The sequence below is a fragment of the Mytilus edulis genome, chromosome 5 (genome assembly GCF_963676685.1).
Source record: "Mytilus edulis chromosome 5, xbMytEdul2.2, whole genome shotgun sequence".
In the NCBI taxonomy this organism is placed as follows: Eukaryota; Metazoa; Mollusca; class Bivalvia; order Mytilida; family Mytilidae; genus Mytilus; species Mytilus edulis.
The window spans coordinates 71,176,253-71,194,344 of NC_092348.1; the positions used below are offsets into that span (position 1 = coordinate 71,176,253).

Below are 18,092 nucleotides of genomic sequence, written 5' to 3' on the forward strand. Positions count from 1 at the left end.
CTAGCAATTATTAATGAATACAATAAAATATCAAACCAGCTGTGCCATTAGATTATTTGATCTGTCGCACTTCAACTCATGTATATTCAACTTTTTTATTAAGAGAGGGAAAACCCCTTGAACTGTCATTTAAGAAGAAATTTATCAACCGATCGATTCATGGATAATTAAAGTCCAGCGGCAAGTATTACCCGCATGTTGAGGACGGTGACCATAAAAAATTATCGGCGACGAATCTGATGTTCAATTGTACGCGTTTAAATCAAGTTATTTCATCACTGCAGAACACTTTATTTTGACATTGAACAGACCAGTTTTTGACCTAAATACTGCACCCATAGCTACATATATAGAAGCAATTCATGTAACTATCAATTTTAAAAGAAGTGTTTGGCACGATTTTTAACCAACACAACGATTTACGCGAGCACTCTACTTGTGACTATTTTATAAACGTTAACAGTAAATATAAGTCTCTAATCAAATGAGACAAGATATCCATTCTTATAGGGACAGCTTTATAAAAGCTAACGGTGGCCAATGAAAATGTATTATGTAAGTTATCTGATAAATTTAAAGGTTAATATCTTACTGTTCAAATTCTTTCTTATGGCAAATATCCTGATTTTATGATAGCCAACATATTTTTCATTATCCTGCCACTGATAGGAAAATATGTATTCGCCATCTCTATACGTCAATTCGTCGATTGAAATCGTGTGTACGAAGTTGTGGTCTAACATTATACGAATAATTGACGATTTATTCAAATGACCTGTTATTTCTTCCATTGTAACCTTCACATTGCCTGTTGTCTTTGTTGACTCGCCCGTTGCTAAGCAACCATCTTGAGAAATACACGAAACAAGATCCATATAACTTGCTTTGACATTAGACAAAACAGCATATTTGCACGGCTCGTTTGGTCCAATAACCACCAATTTTCCATCTACAATTTCGAATTTCCAAATATTTGATTTTTTGCAATCCGTTCCAAAACTACCTGCTACTTCTTGAATATCTTCAAGGTTTTGATTATTGATCGCCAAAAAGTACATAGAAGAAATAGTACAATCTTCTACGCCGTAGCTATTTGAGCAAAGAACAACAAGAGTGCATTGTTCGTGTAATTTAGTCAGTAAAGTATGTTTCCCAGATAAGCACTGTGTCTGCGTTACCAGGACGTTTTGATTTTGTTTTGAGGTAGGATTATTTGCATTATGGAACAGACCATACCGACTGTTGGGTGGCCCATGCACAGTCACCATGTGGTTTTCTCCAAGATCAAATTTGAATTTATCTTCCCCTGATACAAGCTTTGATTCGAACTTTCTATTGCTTACTCCAGTGCGCAGAATATAGACAGCATTGTGGTATTTGACACCGTCGGAACCACTACAAAGTATTAATGTAAGTCCACAGCTGTCTTCTTCGCACATGGGTACAGGCAGGTGTAGAAGAGGCTTTTTGTTTTGACTCTCTACGTATATTCCATTCCTGAGATTACCATAGCGACAGTCATTGGCCAACAGCATTAAATGATTGGTGCCGTATTGACAGTCACCAATAAACGTTCCCTCTTCGTCAACATAATGACTGTTAGCAGGGTTAAAGTAACCATCCTGAGACGATGCGATTGGACTTACTTCAACATGGTTACAGTCAAAACCTGACCTCACCAATAACAGTTCTACGCATGTTTCATTCTTATTGTTTCCGGATGCACACGACACAAAGTAGAGGGCAGTACATCCACCATAGTAGGCGTTCACGTTGAAGTTAATTTTTCCATAGCTACGTGTCGGTATCTTGGATAAACAATGACCATATATCGTCTTTACAAAATCTGATGAAAGATAAAATAGTCCCATTAAGAATTAAGAATCTAACACAGGATTCAATATCATCTACCGTAACCTCTATGAATGTGTTTGTTAAAATACAATTGCGAGGTTTCATATACAACTGTAGGTATCCATACGGCCTTCGACAATGAGCCAAATTCATACCGCATATATAGCAGACTATAAATGCCCAGAAATGACAATCGTTTAATACTTAAAAAAAAACTAATGGTCCAATGTATGTAAAAGCAATAAAAGAAAAAAATATGATATACAGCAACAAACCACAACCACGGAATTACATGCAAACACAGAATATGGCGCGGTTAAACATGTTTGCGGACGCATAACCCTCACATAACCTTAGACAGTGATGTAACAGCACAATTCAAATCGATGCAAAGCACAAATACAACTAAAAACGCTTAAGGTACAAAGTACAGATCTGAGAGTACTCACAGTAACTAAAAGCTAGTTATAGTGGCTAATAAAAACTAATAAAATAATTATGTTTTAAGCTTAGTACCATCGCTAACAGTTGTATCCCTCTGGTCCTGTAGTACTGTTGAATTTTCTCTCTCACTTGCTAACTTGGCTATAGCTTCTTCGTCTACCTCATCAAATATTTCTTTAATGACCCCTCGGTCAGCATATGTTGTCTTTGGGATATCACTTCTCACAGGGATTTCAAAATACGTAAGTTCTCGGCGATATCCCCGTATGATATTAGGTCCAGCCTTCAAAATTGTAACAAGAATAAAATAAGGAAAACATACGAAATGAAACAATATAAATATAGGGTTAAATAGAGTAACTCTCAATATGTAAGGATTCACAATTTAAGAATAAATGATTGATTGACTGATTTAATAGAGTGTTGCTGTTTTTGGCGTCCAGTGACAAATAGTTGATGCAAACTCACCATAAAACAATTGATCTTAAAGTCCCGAGAGGATAATGATAAGACAATGATTACAAATCACACACAGCCGTTTTCCTTCTTATTATTTAACATTCGATTTAATGTATAACGCATATTTAATAGATATAGGAAGATGTGGTATGAGTGCCAATGAGACAACTGTTCATCCAAGTAACAATTTATAAAAGTAAACCGTTATAGGTTAAAGTACGGCCTTCAACACAGAGCCGTGGCTCACATCAAACAGCAAGCTATAAAGGGACCAACAAATTACAAGTGTAAAACCAAAAAACGGGAAAACCAACGGTCTAATCTATATAAAAACGAGAAACACTTATGAACCACATAAACAGACGACAACCACTGAATGTTTAAACAATTTCGGAAACAATATATCATTGACTGTAGAAATGTTTTCAAGAATGATTTTGTTATCCGAATACCAACTTTCAATAGCTTATTTAAACTGCCTGTTAAGCTGCCTAGAACTATATACAATCTAGTCAACATCAATCGAACTGGTAATTTTTTGCACCATTTGATTTACCATGTCTTTATGTATATGTGATCCTGGCAAAGGCTTTGCTTTTTATATATTTGATCATAATAGTACAGTTACCATTTTTAAGCATATATATTGATATAATATGATAAAATTATTGTTATATTATATAAAAACTTATCCATCGCATAATGGTTAAAGAATATTTATGACAAAACATGTTTCATATATGAAAAATAATAAATTGTAGTTCTATGAAAAGTTTTCGTAATTTTGAACGAGTTGACTTTTGTACAATGCAACCACATTGATCCATTTACGATACTTGTGTATTAATGGGCTATACACAATTGCTTCCTTAAACGTGAATACTTAATTAAAAAATATATTTTACCTTTTTTGACTACGACGGCAATCGTTGAGCCATTGTTCTATCTGTCGATACTTATACTTAAAACGAACCATGAAGAAGATTACATGTATCTCTGAAGAATACAAGAAAGACAATTAAGATGTGAAATAATTCCATGATGTTAATATCATGTATATACTGATAGATTGATTAGTGGTTGTTTTATGTCCAGTGGAAAAAAAATCTTTCTAGTATATTCATTAAGCCTCGGTCACACCTTAAAGCCTCGGTCACACCTTAACGAATAGCTCGAACGGACGCCTAACGGATAACTTTTTTTTCAATCCGTTCATTTCTGTTAGACGTCCGTTCTTATCCGTTAGACGTCCGTCCATATCTGTTGCATGTCTGTTAAGGGGGCTCCTGGGTATAAATCAAATTTTTTTTCTAATATAGGATTTCGCTATATTTTTTTTATAAATGAACTTTATCATATACTTAAAAGAAAAATGAAATAAAAAAAATGGGGTCACAGTTCATTTCAGCTCACAATCTGCCTCCGGCAGAAGCAAACATTTTTGTTAATGTCCTTTTTTTCTGTTGAACTAATAGGAGAAATAGAGGTAATATCGAAATAAAAAAATAACCTAATTACAGAAATCGCTTAAATTTTACAATTATTTAGTTTATGTACAGCTTCTATGAAAACAATTATAAACAAGAATGTGTCCTCAGTACACGAATGCCCCACTCGCACTATCATTTTCTATGTTCATTGGACCGTGAAATTGGAGTAAAATCTCTAATTTGGCATTAAAATTAGAAAGATCATATCACAGGGAACATGTGTACCAAGTTTGAAGTCGATTGGACTTCAACTTCATCAAAAACTACCTTGACCAAAAACTTTAACCTGAGGCGGGACAGACGGACGGACGAACGAACGGACGGACAGACGGACGAACGAACGAACGAACGGACGAACGGACGCACAGACCAGAAAACACAATGCCCCTCTACTATCGTAGGTGGGGCATAAAAATATAGGTCACCGATGAGTTAAAAAAGATATTTCAAATTTAATGTCAAAAAATGGCATTTTTGCACCAAAGGGGGATAATTTGGAGCTTTTTCAATGATATAAACATTTTAAAAGTCATCTGGGGCAACACCGAATCGATTTTTGGGTTGATTTTTTAACCAGATCATAAAGTAATAACTAATAGTGTAATAAATAAAATTTGTAATGAAAAAATAAAGGTTCAATTTTTGCTGAAATTTTTGTACCCACGAGCCACCTTAATTTTGAGCATGTTCAAAACGTTGAACGGACGTCCAACGGATAAAATGTCCGTTGAACGTCCGTTAGGCGTCCGTTTTGTACGGTACTTGTCTGTTTTGTATCCGTTACGTATCCGTTATACATCCGTTGGAGGTCTGGAGGATAAATTCACCAACGGACGTCTACCGGAGGTTTAACGGAAAAAACGGATGTTGAACGAATGAGAAACGGACTTCTACCGGAAGTATAACGGATAAAACGAATAATGAACGGATCTGAAACGGATAAATACCAATTGAAAATTTTGCATCAGAAAGGCTAATTGTTAGTATGTCAGATTTCTTAAGGTTCATGAATATTACTATTCATAATCTATCTCAGTGTAAAGGTACGTCTTCACAATCAAGCAGCTCTTTTTCAGGCCAGACACTGCCCTTTGGCGACATTTTGAAGAACAAACCAAAAGCAGTCACACAGAAACATTTTGAATATTTATACGATTTACATGTATTATTATTGTCGTCTTTAATTTTTCCGTATATCTTGTTCATCCGTTTTATCCGGTACGTTAATGCCCGCGTCACACTGTCCCGATTTTTACGCCGATGGCAACACGATTATGGAAATTTTCAAAACCGGGACTGATCGAATCCAGATCGGGCTATTCGTAGTGCCATCTTTAACCCTCGTAGAACCATCGGCCACTTTTTCTAGCCTTCGGGGACAACTTCGGGAAGGGTTGTCAATTTTTTAACATGTTAAAAAATCCCCGAAGGTGCGTCCGATGTTGAGGGTTCGTATTGAGTTCGTATCACCATCCTCACCATCGTAATGTCACCTGGAATGCATCTTTGAACATCGTATTGCATTCGTATTTCCATCGTTTCCATCGGGCAGTTTTGACATTACGATGTCTACACGAATGAATCACGAAGCTACCCGAAGGTCTTACGATGGCAACACGACTTCGTGAAGACCTCGTAATCCCGTCGTGTTGCCATCGAATAAAAGTACGAAGGCGACAAGATGGAACTACGACGGCAATAAATCCAGCTAAATGTTGGTTAATTTTCACGCTAAAATACATTTAAAGTGCCATGCGCGATATGCACTGGTCAGTCTAATACGACAGTTAAGAAAGACGTTCACAAAACATGGAGCTCATATCATATGATTCTATGAGAACAAGAAAGGCGACAGCGTTGTTTCTATTAATTCAAATGGAACAAGAAGAGCAGCTAGTACAAGCTCAGGATTTACTTTTACAAGTAAAATATTATTTTTTGTCAATTTTTCATATCAAGTAACATTATGAAAATCATAAACGCGCCTCGTACACCAACACTGCAGGTACACGTACATGTACATAGGGAAACCAACTTTTTCTTCATTATACTGATTTTTTATGTATCGTCTGAGTTGTCACACGAATGTTTACTCCATAACCAGTTTGTTTTCTATATGTCATATTTTGCCGCATTTGTTGCTTTCCCCACATCCTTCTTTTTGTCTATATTATTATGATATTCTCCTGGAAAGAGCTTTTTTTTAATAAAAGGGATCTTCGAAACCATTACCTTACCTTACCTTTAAGATAGATCAGTAAACATGGGCATAATTATGGGTGATTATTCAGACTAGTGCACACATTTTACAGTCCAAACAAGGCAATGCCGAGCGTGGCATCCCCTCGTATAATATATATTCAATATTGATCAAACAATTTAAAACGCGTGATGCCTTCGGCATATAATTTAAATGCATCATAAGCTGTACACGACGTCTTTTAGACATCGTATGGCCATCGCGCCATCATCGTAATCCATCGTGTAGCCTTCGTAATCCATCGTGTAGCCTTCGTGATCCATCGTGTAGGCTTCGGCTGAGATATGAAGCTTAAATACCCGTCTTCGGTTAACCTTCGTATGTCCATCTTTTGCTATCGTATATAATTTCGGCACCATCGTATAGACTTCGCTATTCATCGTACTTGCTTCGGTCACTTTTTGGTATTTAAACGAGATCGGGACCAACTTCGTACGAACTTACAATTTTCGCATTCGGGTGTCCATCGTATATAAAAATCGGGACAGTGTGACGCGGGCATAACGGATAGCTCGAACAGATGCCTAACGGATAACTTTTTTTCAATCCGTTCATGTCCGTTAGACGTCCGTTCTTTTCCGTTAGACGTCCGTCCATATCCGTTACATGTCCGTTTAGCGTACGTTTTATCCGTCGACGTCCGTTCTGTCCGGTGGAAAATTTTGAGCATGTTCAAAACTTTAAACGGACGCCCAACGGATGAAATGTCCGTTGAACGTCCGGTAGGCGTCCGTTTTGTACGGTACTCGTCCGTTTCGTGTCCGTTTTGTATCCGTTACGTGTCCGTTATACATCCGTTGAGGGTCTGGCAGATAAATTCACCAACGGACTTCTAACGGACGTCTAACTGATAAAACGGATGTTGAACGAATGAGAAACGGACTTCAACGGACGTATAACGGATAAAACGGATGATGAACGGATTTGAAACGGATAAATTTCAATTGAAAATTTCGCGTCAGAGGTGCCAATTAGATATCTTAAGGTTCATGAATTTTTATTATTCAAAATCGATCTTAGAGTAGAGGCATGTCTTCACAATCCAGCAGCTCTTAGTCAGGTCAGACACTGCCATTTGGTGGCATTTTAAAGAACAAACCAAAAACCAGTCACACAGAAACATTTTGGATATTAATGCGATTTACATGTCTTATTATACATATTGTCGATTTTAATTTTTCTGTATATCTTGTTCATCCGTTTTATCCGGTACGCTTCCGTTAGAGGTCCGTTTTATGCGGTACTCGTCCGTTGGATGTACGTTCGACATCCGTTCTGTCCGGTACGTTTCCGTTTCTAGTACGTTGCATATCCGTTGCGTGTCCGTTATGCATTCGTTACGCGTTCGTTTTATTTGGTCAATACATCAACGGACTCCCAGCGGATAACAATTTTGTCAACGGACAACTTTTATTTTCATCCGTTAGGCGTGCGTTCGTGCTATTAACGTGTGATCGATGCTTAAACAATAAATACAATAGGTAGGTCCAATAGGTAGGTCATGTAATAGAGGCCGACCAGCATGATTGTCGGAAAAACTTACAGACCATTGCAATTACAATAGGCCACCAACAGACCCATGATAGTGTTTTTACAAGTGTTTGTAACTTGGGGTCTACACTATGGACCGGATTTAAAGTTTCCATTCAGACCGGACGTTGCTGCGTATTTATACATCCCGCACAGCAAAACGAACACCAACCTTTGACAAGGATTTCACTGCCAGTCAGCAGAAGACAAACACTGACAATATTTCTATTACCCAGTCACAAGGGTCTTCATACTGCTAGTGGCGTATCCATGGAAACCGGGAAAGTGACTAGGGAAAGCTCCTCACGTTGAATAGGCTGGCGGCAATCTTCCACATGAGTAACAATCCCTCAATTGAATATTTCCTATTGGAGTACTTTTCTAGAAAATGGCTTAAATTTACAAAACATGGAATAAATTTTGATTGTGGTTATAAGAACAGTTTATAGCCTAAACAATTGCCATTTTTCAAGGTTTTCATAGACAAATAACTTGTTGGGAATTCAGTTTACAAATTTTCATCTTTTAGAAAATTTTCTGTTTTTGCCATTTCAAGCATAACATGTGAATGAATTTTAAACACTTGATATGTATCACTTTACGAGCGATAATGCCGGTAACTATTCCCAATTATCACATGTAACACAAACTGATAAATAATTTGGTGTAACATCTAAAATCAATTATTGTATTGGGAAATATATGTGTTAGGCCGAACCATCTTTTAAAGATCATAGATTTGATTCAAACATCAGTTGAACTGAAATTGAAATACTTCAATATTTCTCTTCTCTTATATGTCCTTGAAATGTCAGTTTAAACATAATATTTCGGAGTTATTTGTTCACACAACTCAAGAATTTAATCAATATTGAATACATTTCGGAATAAAAAAAAACCTTTTACTTGGGTAACTGATCATGATATTTGTTCTATAAAGAAAAACTTGAATTGTTCATAGATTTGATTTTACAATTGTTTATTTTTGTAAATATATTTACCGTTATATTGATTGAACTTACCTGTGGGTACTTGTCTTGTTAATTGCCATGCTATATTTAAACGGGTATTTTAAATCAATAATCGTCATAGAATTTAACCTTTTTGTCTTGAGATATTTTGTTTTGCGTCGTACTATTACTATGATATTTAATTCGTAAACAAAGTGACAGTAAAAAAATATACTTCTAAATATAGAAAAAATAAATATTTTCAATACACTGAACATAAGTACACAGGTACAGAAATATATATGACAACCAAACGTAAACAAGTCAAAATTGAAGCTCAAAAGATAAGGTTTAAATTAAACGCAATTTGTCCTGTGTTGTTCAATACATGTATCTACAATAACTGTTACAAATTGATTAAACGATACAGTTGTATATTGTATATATAATGTATATAGTACGTACATTGTCACACCATTGTTTTTGTCGTATCTATCCAATAACATAAAATCCAGAATTATTACGCATCCGTTTCGAGTCCGTTTTCACAGGTAAAGAGAGAAAAATAAGGTAAACAAATATATATAACAGATGTAAAATGGAATCTTTTTTCGTAAAATAATATTTCGATGAACAATTAATAAAATGAAAAGATTATTGTGGTTAAGAAGATGACAAAATAAAAGTAATCTAAGGGCAGATTGTCAGTGATTGATAGCGGTTAAAAAATAAATTATTTGACTCAGACAAAAAATATATATCCGGAGGCGGATTTAGGGTGGAGGAAATGGTAGGGGAGAGGGACTGGAGCATGACTGGAACATCCCCCTCTTAGGCAGTCAATGGGCCCCAACTAACGAAAATTTCTGGATCCGCCACTGATAACTCCCGCTTGAAGTTAAATGGTTACTCCCCTAAGAGTTTGACTCTCCCACCGAATAATTTATGAGATACATGGATGCATTATATACTTGATTCCATTCTCATCCAATAAAATTTCTTATTATTGTCAAAGACCGAAAAATGAATTAATGATCAAATGACTAACCAACACTCTAAGACCACAAGTTGTTTGTTGCTCTGGCTGCTCAAATTGACTAATGGAATTAAATAAAAAAATTAATCGAGAACAGTCCAGTCCAGTCCAATCAATTGAACTAAATTCGATTTGGTAAAATTCAAATCAAATGTTCAAACTAGGCTGGTACTTCAAATCATCAGTTTTGCCAAGTGTATTGACACATTGTGAGAGGTTACTCAAAAAATACCTTCCCGTACCTTTCGATAACATACAGAATAAATATATGAAACAGAAACGAGAGGAAGTGCTCCTGATTTTTCAACGTTCTTAAAATCTTTGATTCTGTATAAAAATGTAAGCAGTTACTTTGTACATGAAAGATAATGAGTTATATAGATTAAACATAAAAAGCTGTTTCATAGGTAAGGTACTTTAATTATCTCATTCCGAAATATTCATTTTTACAGAAGGTAAGGTGGATGTAATATGTCGTCATTGTTATCAAGAAAATTGGCAATCTTACGGGCCTACTTCGATTCGTCCAACTCGGGTAAACCGAGTTTCTCGAGTTGCAATCGAAGTATCAGAGTTTTATAATTTAACAACCCTCGAGTTAACTCGATATCAACCCTGCCCCTGACCAGGTTTAATCGAGTCGAGTTAAACGGCAAGATGGCGACGAAAGAGACGAGAGTGCTTTTCGAAAATATTTTTGTACGATTTAAACGGATTTAAGCCATTTTATGTGACGAAATAGAAGTTTAAGTGTTCAATTACAATAGTCACATTAAAACACCACAATATACATGTATATATATATCTATTGTATTACATCAATGTCCATCAATTGTAAATATTCGCTAAAATATACACATGTGTACCTCCGTTATACTTTTCAGAAAGGGGCAAGGTGACGTTTGACTGTTCTTGTGTTCTGGGCGTTTTTTATACATTATTATCGGCTATTGTGAATATTTTTTTAGCTGTTAACTGTTATTGTCAAAATCAGTTCACTGTTCTGCTCTTATTAGGACCCTTTTTGCCCCCTTTCCGTAATATATCCTATATGCTCAGCCTACACACAGCCTTGTTTGGGGTGGTTATAAGCGGTCTAATCCTGGCATCACAGGTAAAAAAATCATCGAATCCCGAGATCCGAAATAAACGAAAACTTTGCCCGCTGAGGTAAAAAAAAAAAAAGGTCCGTGGGCAACAAAGTTGTCAATAATTTTATTAAGATTTGATTAGACTAAGAATCAATTATATACTGAATTGCCATCGTTTATTCATCATCACTCAAAATATGGTTTAGTATCGTGAATTCATTCATGTTGTTAAGGTTAACAATGGACATCGAGTAACTCTCCACCAGAGTTTTTGATTCGATTGATACGCGCTTGACGCATGCGCAATCAAACCTAAAAATTTAACTCGGGTAACCCGAGTTGGACAAAATCTACGTATTCCGAACATGTCCATAAGGTAGATGGTGTAAAAGGGTTGGGTTTTTTTCTGTGTCAGAATTGTTTTTTTATTAAGTTTTTCGACGCTACCAACAATTTTTTTTCTCTCAAGATTTAACAGTTTAAGGTAAGGGGTAAATCTGAGTTCAGAATATTTTTTTCATCAAATTGGGGATCCGAATATTTTTTGGGGAAACAACTGTAGCGCCCCCACCCCCTTTGAAGTTAAATGGTCGTTCCCTTATATATATATATAATGACACCTCTCAACTTAATCCATTTGATCTCTGATGTGTTCTGATTGATACTTTAGTCTAAGATACATAGTTTTTTATTAGTTGTTTTTGGCTTTGAACTAGCTGTCAAATAACTCTGAGTACTCACAGATCTATGCTTTGTATCTACATTGTTGTGATGGATGCATAAATATCCTGCTTTGTCCGGTCTGTGTTTTTTATTAGATGTATTTCTGCTTTGTATCGAACTAATGAATTAACTAAATATGAACGACGGGTGCCACATGTACATGTGGAGCAGCATCTGCCTACCCTTCCGGAGCACCTGAGATCACCCCTAGTTTTTGGTGGGGTTCGTGTTGCTTATTCTTCAGTTTTCTATGTTGTGTCATATGTACTATTGTTTGTCTGTTTGTCTTTTTCATTTTTAGCCATGTCGTTGTCAGTTTATTTTCGATTTATGCGTTTGACTGTCCCTCTGGAATTTTTCAACTGATTTAATTGTTTGTTATTATATTATACGGTTACACTACTATCCCAGGTATGAGGAGGGTTTGAACCTTCAAACATGATTAACCTACGCCACATTATTGATATACCTGTTCCAAGTCAGAAGCTTCTACTTCAGTGTTGTCGTTGGTTCATATTTGATAAACTTGAATCGTTTTGTTATAAATTAGGCCGTTAGTTTTCTATCTTGAAATGTTTAAAATTTGGATGTCGGGGCCTTTTATAGCTGACTATACGGTATGGGCTCTAAGACTAGTCATTTTTGAAAACCGTACGGTTGTCTATAATTGCTTACATCTACTTCATTTGAACTACGATGGCTAGTTGTATCATTTGCAATAAAACCTCATTTCCATGTTTTATATGTTTGTATGTAAAATTCATTCATTGCATATTACTGACTTATAAAATTCAAAATGGAAATGGGGAATGTGTCAAAGAGACAACAACCCGACCATAGAACAGACAACAGCAGAAGGTCACCAATAGTTTTTCAATGCAGCGAGAAATTCTCGCACCCGGGGGCGTCCTTCAGCTGGCCCTTAAAAAAATATATATACTAGTTCAGTGAAAATGAACGTCATACTTAACTCCAAATTATACACAAGAAAACTAAAATTAAAAATAATACAAGACCAACAAAGGCCAGAGGCTCCTGACTTGCGACGGGGTTAAACATATATTAATATAATCATGATGAATGTCTTACTCATACATGTACACCTATCACGTGTCATGCCTATATATGCCATATATCGTTATATTTTGTAAGCAAGAGAGCCAATAGCTTTTTACTAGTCTGCATCGCATATACCTGGTTTTTTTTATAATTATAATGAATTTTTACGCGATTGACAATAAGTTTTATTGTTGTCAGTTTTGTTCTTAACGTTCTAATGAAAGAGATTTACATACATTAAAGGATTAAACTTTGTAAAGTTTCCTATGAGTGAACCAAACGCTCTGGTGTGTGCATCGGACTTTAATTATTCATAACACATGCCCAAGTATTATCTTACCAATAATATATTATATGCACCATAGAAATTATGTCCATGAAACAATAATCATCGAACAAATATACAATCCTCATCTTGTTAGTTTTCCTGAGACATAAGTAAGACTACTGGATTCAGGAACACACACATATTTCTATTATATATTTCATCTAAACATCATCCCAAAAAGGGTAGATCTGTAAATATGCGTCAGTAAATATTTTGTTCTTCTCTCGCCGGGATTCGAACTCATGCTACTGAGATATACTGGCACCAAATCGCATTGCAGAGTGACCGATATATGAGGGGGGGGCAAGGGGTTAAGCTGTTATGCTGTTATGGGGCATTTTAATTCTTTGTTATCTGTTATTCTGAAAATATATTTGTTGTTAGCTGTTATTGTCCTATTCTTTGTTAGCTGTTATTGGACTTTTAGTTTTTTTGTTAACTGTTATTGTGATAATGTATTTGCTGTTAACTGTTATTGTGATAATGTATTTGCTGTTAACTGTTATTGTGATAATGTATTTGCTGTTAACTGTTATTGAAAATTGGAATGTTAGCATTTTTTTGACAGCCAAATTTTCGGTAGAAATTGAAGATCATTGGATATTAGGGTCTACCACTACTAATATGTTGGTCCCGTATTCGGAGAAGGATTCCATTAACATATACCCATCACAGAAGTGAGATCCAGGACAATTCCAGTATATCTTATGATTATCCTTTGTAATACATTCCATATTTTTTGAAACATTTATTTAGAATTATCTTATTTTTTTTGTATGTTTCCCGTACGAACATATTAAATTAGAACAATTCTTAATATGACAAAAAAGAAAACATATGGCCAGGAATATCTATCAAGGATCTCAATTAAGGACTAGGTCCTTACAACCAGTTTACCTTTTATATTATATGTTACATAGACTCAGCTCTTTTCAAAGCAGAACCAAACACATTGTACTATGAAAGTTCCCACCATGTACTGGGTTCCGAAGCTGCACATAACTCATTACAAACAAAGATTTATTTCCTCTTCAAGCCATTGTTCCCCTATTAAACTAGTATGTATTCTACTTACTAGTAGACTTGGTACAATAAAAAAACCTGATAAAAAATTGTTCAAATAAGGCCTTTGAAAATAGTGGAATAAATTACTTTTGGAGTGTCAAAATTGGTTTGAGGTACTTGATAAATTGCATGCTTATAATTGGTGCTTTTGATTTTTCTACCCTATATACAACTTTGCCTCATAGTCTTATTCAGAAAAATTCACACACCTCATTAAATGGGCATCTAAAAAAGTCAGCATGCGACTATATATATAATCAAACTCTCTTAGGTATTTTTTTAGTAGTAACAAACACAAAAACTATGACGATTGGACCTACTTTGATACCATAACTGCCCTTGAATATTTACTAGATATCATTTTTGTCTCTTTGACATATTCCTCATTTCCATTCTCAATTTTATTACACACTATTCAAATTACAAGCATGTGTGAGTTTCTATAACTGTACAAAAATAAATGCTGAAAAAAGTACATGTATTCTATAACAAATAAACAGCTACGCCATGAGCGCATGATACGCCCGTCACCTTTTTGATTGATTGATTGTTGGTTGCTAAACGTCCAGTGGCATTTATTTCATGCATATTCAGGAAGAGAACAAGTTCACAATAAATACTATAGGTAGGTCTTGAAATAATGGAGGCCATCTGGGATGATGGTCGGGGAAATTTGGACTACCACTGGAAAATGAGGGTATATTGGATAGGGACAGAAATTATGCCTTGCAACAGGCCACCTACGGACCCGTCAAAGAGTTGTTGCAAGGGTTTTTAACGTGCAAAGAGCGTGGCACTCTCCTTACACGAGACATCGGATTTAACGTCCCCAATCTGACCGGACGTGACTGCGAACTTGATACATCCCGCACAGCCAAACGGACGCCCCACTTCGGCAAGCGTTTTACTGCCGGTCGGAAGAAGACCAAGTGACCATATTTCTATACCACAGTCACCCTTGGGTGGTCGCCTTTTTAATATATTCGATAACTTCTCAATGTCATATCAGATATTTATAAAAATCAGTTAATATATATCATGTATATAAACAATACATCAAAGTTTCATGAGAACTGCTGAAAACATTTTTGAGTTATTGTCCGAAAACTGGAAAATACCATCTTTTTTAATGAATAAACCCCTCAATTGAATAACATAAAATCGGAAATTCATAAAAATCGAAAGGGCGCTTACAACAATAGAAATAAACAATCCAGCAAAGTTTCATGAGAACTGCTGAAAACGTTTTTCTGTTAATGTCCAAAAACTAAAAAAATCCCCCCTTTTTAATGAATAAAACCCCTCAACTCGGAAACGTAAAATCTAAAATTTATAAAAATTGAAAGGGACCTCATGTAAATAGATATAAACAATTCACCAAAATTCCTTGCAAATTTGTGAAAGGATTTTTGAGATATTATCAGAAAACTGAAGAGAAAAAAACCACCATTTTTATTGAATAAAACCCAATTACCAAGAAACTTAAAATCTAACATTTATAAAACACGATAGTGAGCTCACGTCAATAGATATAAACAATTTTCCAAAGTTTTATGTAAATTGGTTAAAGAGTGTTTGAGTTAATGTCCGACATGTTGACGACGGATGGACAAGAATATACCAAATACATATCTAGATACATAATTCTAAAAACCATGTTCATAGAAAATGGAATTCATTACAAAGGATTATACCCGTAATAGGAAATACTGGATTTGTCGAGGACCCGACTTATTTTTATATTTAATTTACTGTTATCTGTTTTTGTCCATTTTAATTCTTTGTTATCTGTTATAAGCCAAAATCAATTTGCTGTTTTGCTGTTATTGGGACCCCCCTTGCCCCCCCTCATATATGTACTGTTTCTAGATGGATTGAATAATTGGAAATTGCAACACCATAATGGTTGCAATGACAAAAATTCAAAAGAGTTCCGAGGAACCCAGTGTTTCGCCTACTCTTGCTGTTAATCGTAGGCTCAACAAAAATGACGAAAAAAATCAATAAAAATATTCTTCCTGATACTTTTATTTGATTGTAAGAAGCTTCTGTCTAAGTTTGGTAAAAATCCACGATAGTTTATGAATCTAATAAATGTTTTAAAAACTTCAGCTGCAGACTGTATGTAATGTTAACTGGAAGAAATACTAAGTCCATTTATAAGTACAATACAGATACACAGGTACAAAATTTTAACAAAATTTCCTTCTAAATACTAGCTTTTGATCATCAACAAGCTTCTGTCGAAGTTTGGTACAAATCCAAAACAGTATAAGAAAGTTACAAAATTTTAAAAACTTTAACCAGAGTGAATATGTTGATTCCTGGCCGAATAGCTAAAATATAAAACAGAAGATGTGGTATGATTGCCAATGAGACAACTGTTCGTCCACAAGAGACCAAAATAACACAGACATTAACAACTATAGGTCACCATACGACCTTCAACAATAAGCAAAGCCCATAGCGCATAGTCAGCTATAAAAGGCCCCGATATGACAATGTAAAACAATTCAAACGAGAAAACCAACGGCTTTTTTTATATAAAAAAATGAAGTCCATTTAAAATTAAAGTACGGAAAAAACGAATTATATTTTTTTTCACAAAATTTACTTCTGGATACTATCTTATGATCATAAACAAGCCTCTGTCAAAGTTTGCTACAAACCCAGGATAGTTTAAGAAAGTTATTAAAATTTCAAAAACGTTAACCACAGAGTGAATATTGGTGGACGCCGCCGACGACGACACCAACGACGTCGGAATGTAGGATCGCTATGGCTCGCTTTTTCGACTAAAGTCGAAGGCTCGACAAAAATGGTTAACTAGGCACTCTATCTAGTCGTTTGCGTAACTCGTAGAATGTGGTGAAAATTTCCAATTTTTCAATTATAGACGCAGTCATAGTCATCGCCATTATACATAACCTTCTTGCAGTGATGTTTCTATTCATGACTTTCTGTCGGTTTCTTTTTCCTACAAATGTCTCGATGCCATAAATTCGGGCAGTGCTAGTAAATTTAGTCCAGTATCTATGATGAACTTATTTACAACAACTGGGTCAATGCCACTGCTGGTGGAGTTTTAATTCCCCGATGGTATCACCAGCCCAGTAGTCAGCACTTCTGTGCCGACATGAATTATCATTGATATGGTAATATTTATTAATTCACTGTTTACAAAACTTTTGACTTTTTTTACTAAGGCTTTTCTACCTCAGGTATAGATTACCATAGCTGTATTTGGCAAAACGTTTAGGAGATTTGGTCCTCAAAGCTCTGCAACTTCGTACTTTATTTTTCCACTTGAAATTTTTGGTATTCGAGCGTCACTGATGAGTCTGATGTAGACGAAACGCATGTCTGGCGTAAATACTGATTGTAGTCCTGGTATCTATGATGAGTTTATATATAATTTATTATAATTCAGTTTACTCGAAAATGCCTTACTACTTTCAAGATAAGTCTACTGATAATCTCTTATATCCATAACAAACCAAATGTGACCAAAATTTTCGATAACAAAGATGTGTTGCCGGATCTTATAATTGACGATATACCTCCTGATTGTACCTGTGCTGATTTCCCATTCAAGTACAATCCGACCGTCAACGTCATTAATTGTGACTTGAACATTGTTATTAACATTTCCTGCAAATGTTTTATAAAAAAAACCCGAAACACTACACTATACAACAACCACATAATTTCAGAAAGACAGACAGAGATACTTATGTATACATGTAAATCTTATAAACTTTGTTCACATAATGCAAACACACATACCGAGATGTTTTCATTAG

At 35.3% G+C, this 18,092-nt stretch overlaps 1 protein-coding gene across 1 annotated transcript in view; it reads right to left on the bottom strand.

The window, feature by feature from the left end:
- LOC139524370 (TPR repeat-containing protein DDB_G0287407-like) overlaps positions 1–9,188 on the bottom strand; it is a 46,584-nt gene extending 37,396 nt beyond the window's left edge. Inside the window, exons 1-4 of the mRNA XM_071319132.1 lie at positions 9,060–9,188; positions 3,663–3,753; positions 2,371–2,581; positions 593–1,846 (exon numbers count right to left, since the gene is read on the bottom strand). Coding sequence (XP_071175233.1) covers positions 593–1,535 — 943 coding nt within the window. The 5' untranslated portion in view covers positions 1,536–1,846; positions 2,371–2,581; positions 3,663–3,753; positions 9,060–9,188. The remainder of the gene's footprint in view (positions 1–592; positions 1,847–2,370; positions 2,582–3,662; positions 3,754–9,059) is intronic.
- Between the last annotated feature and the right edge of the window lie 8,904 nt (positions 9,189–18,092).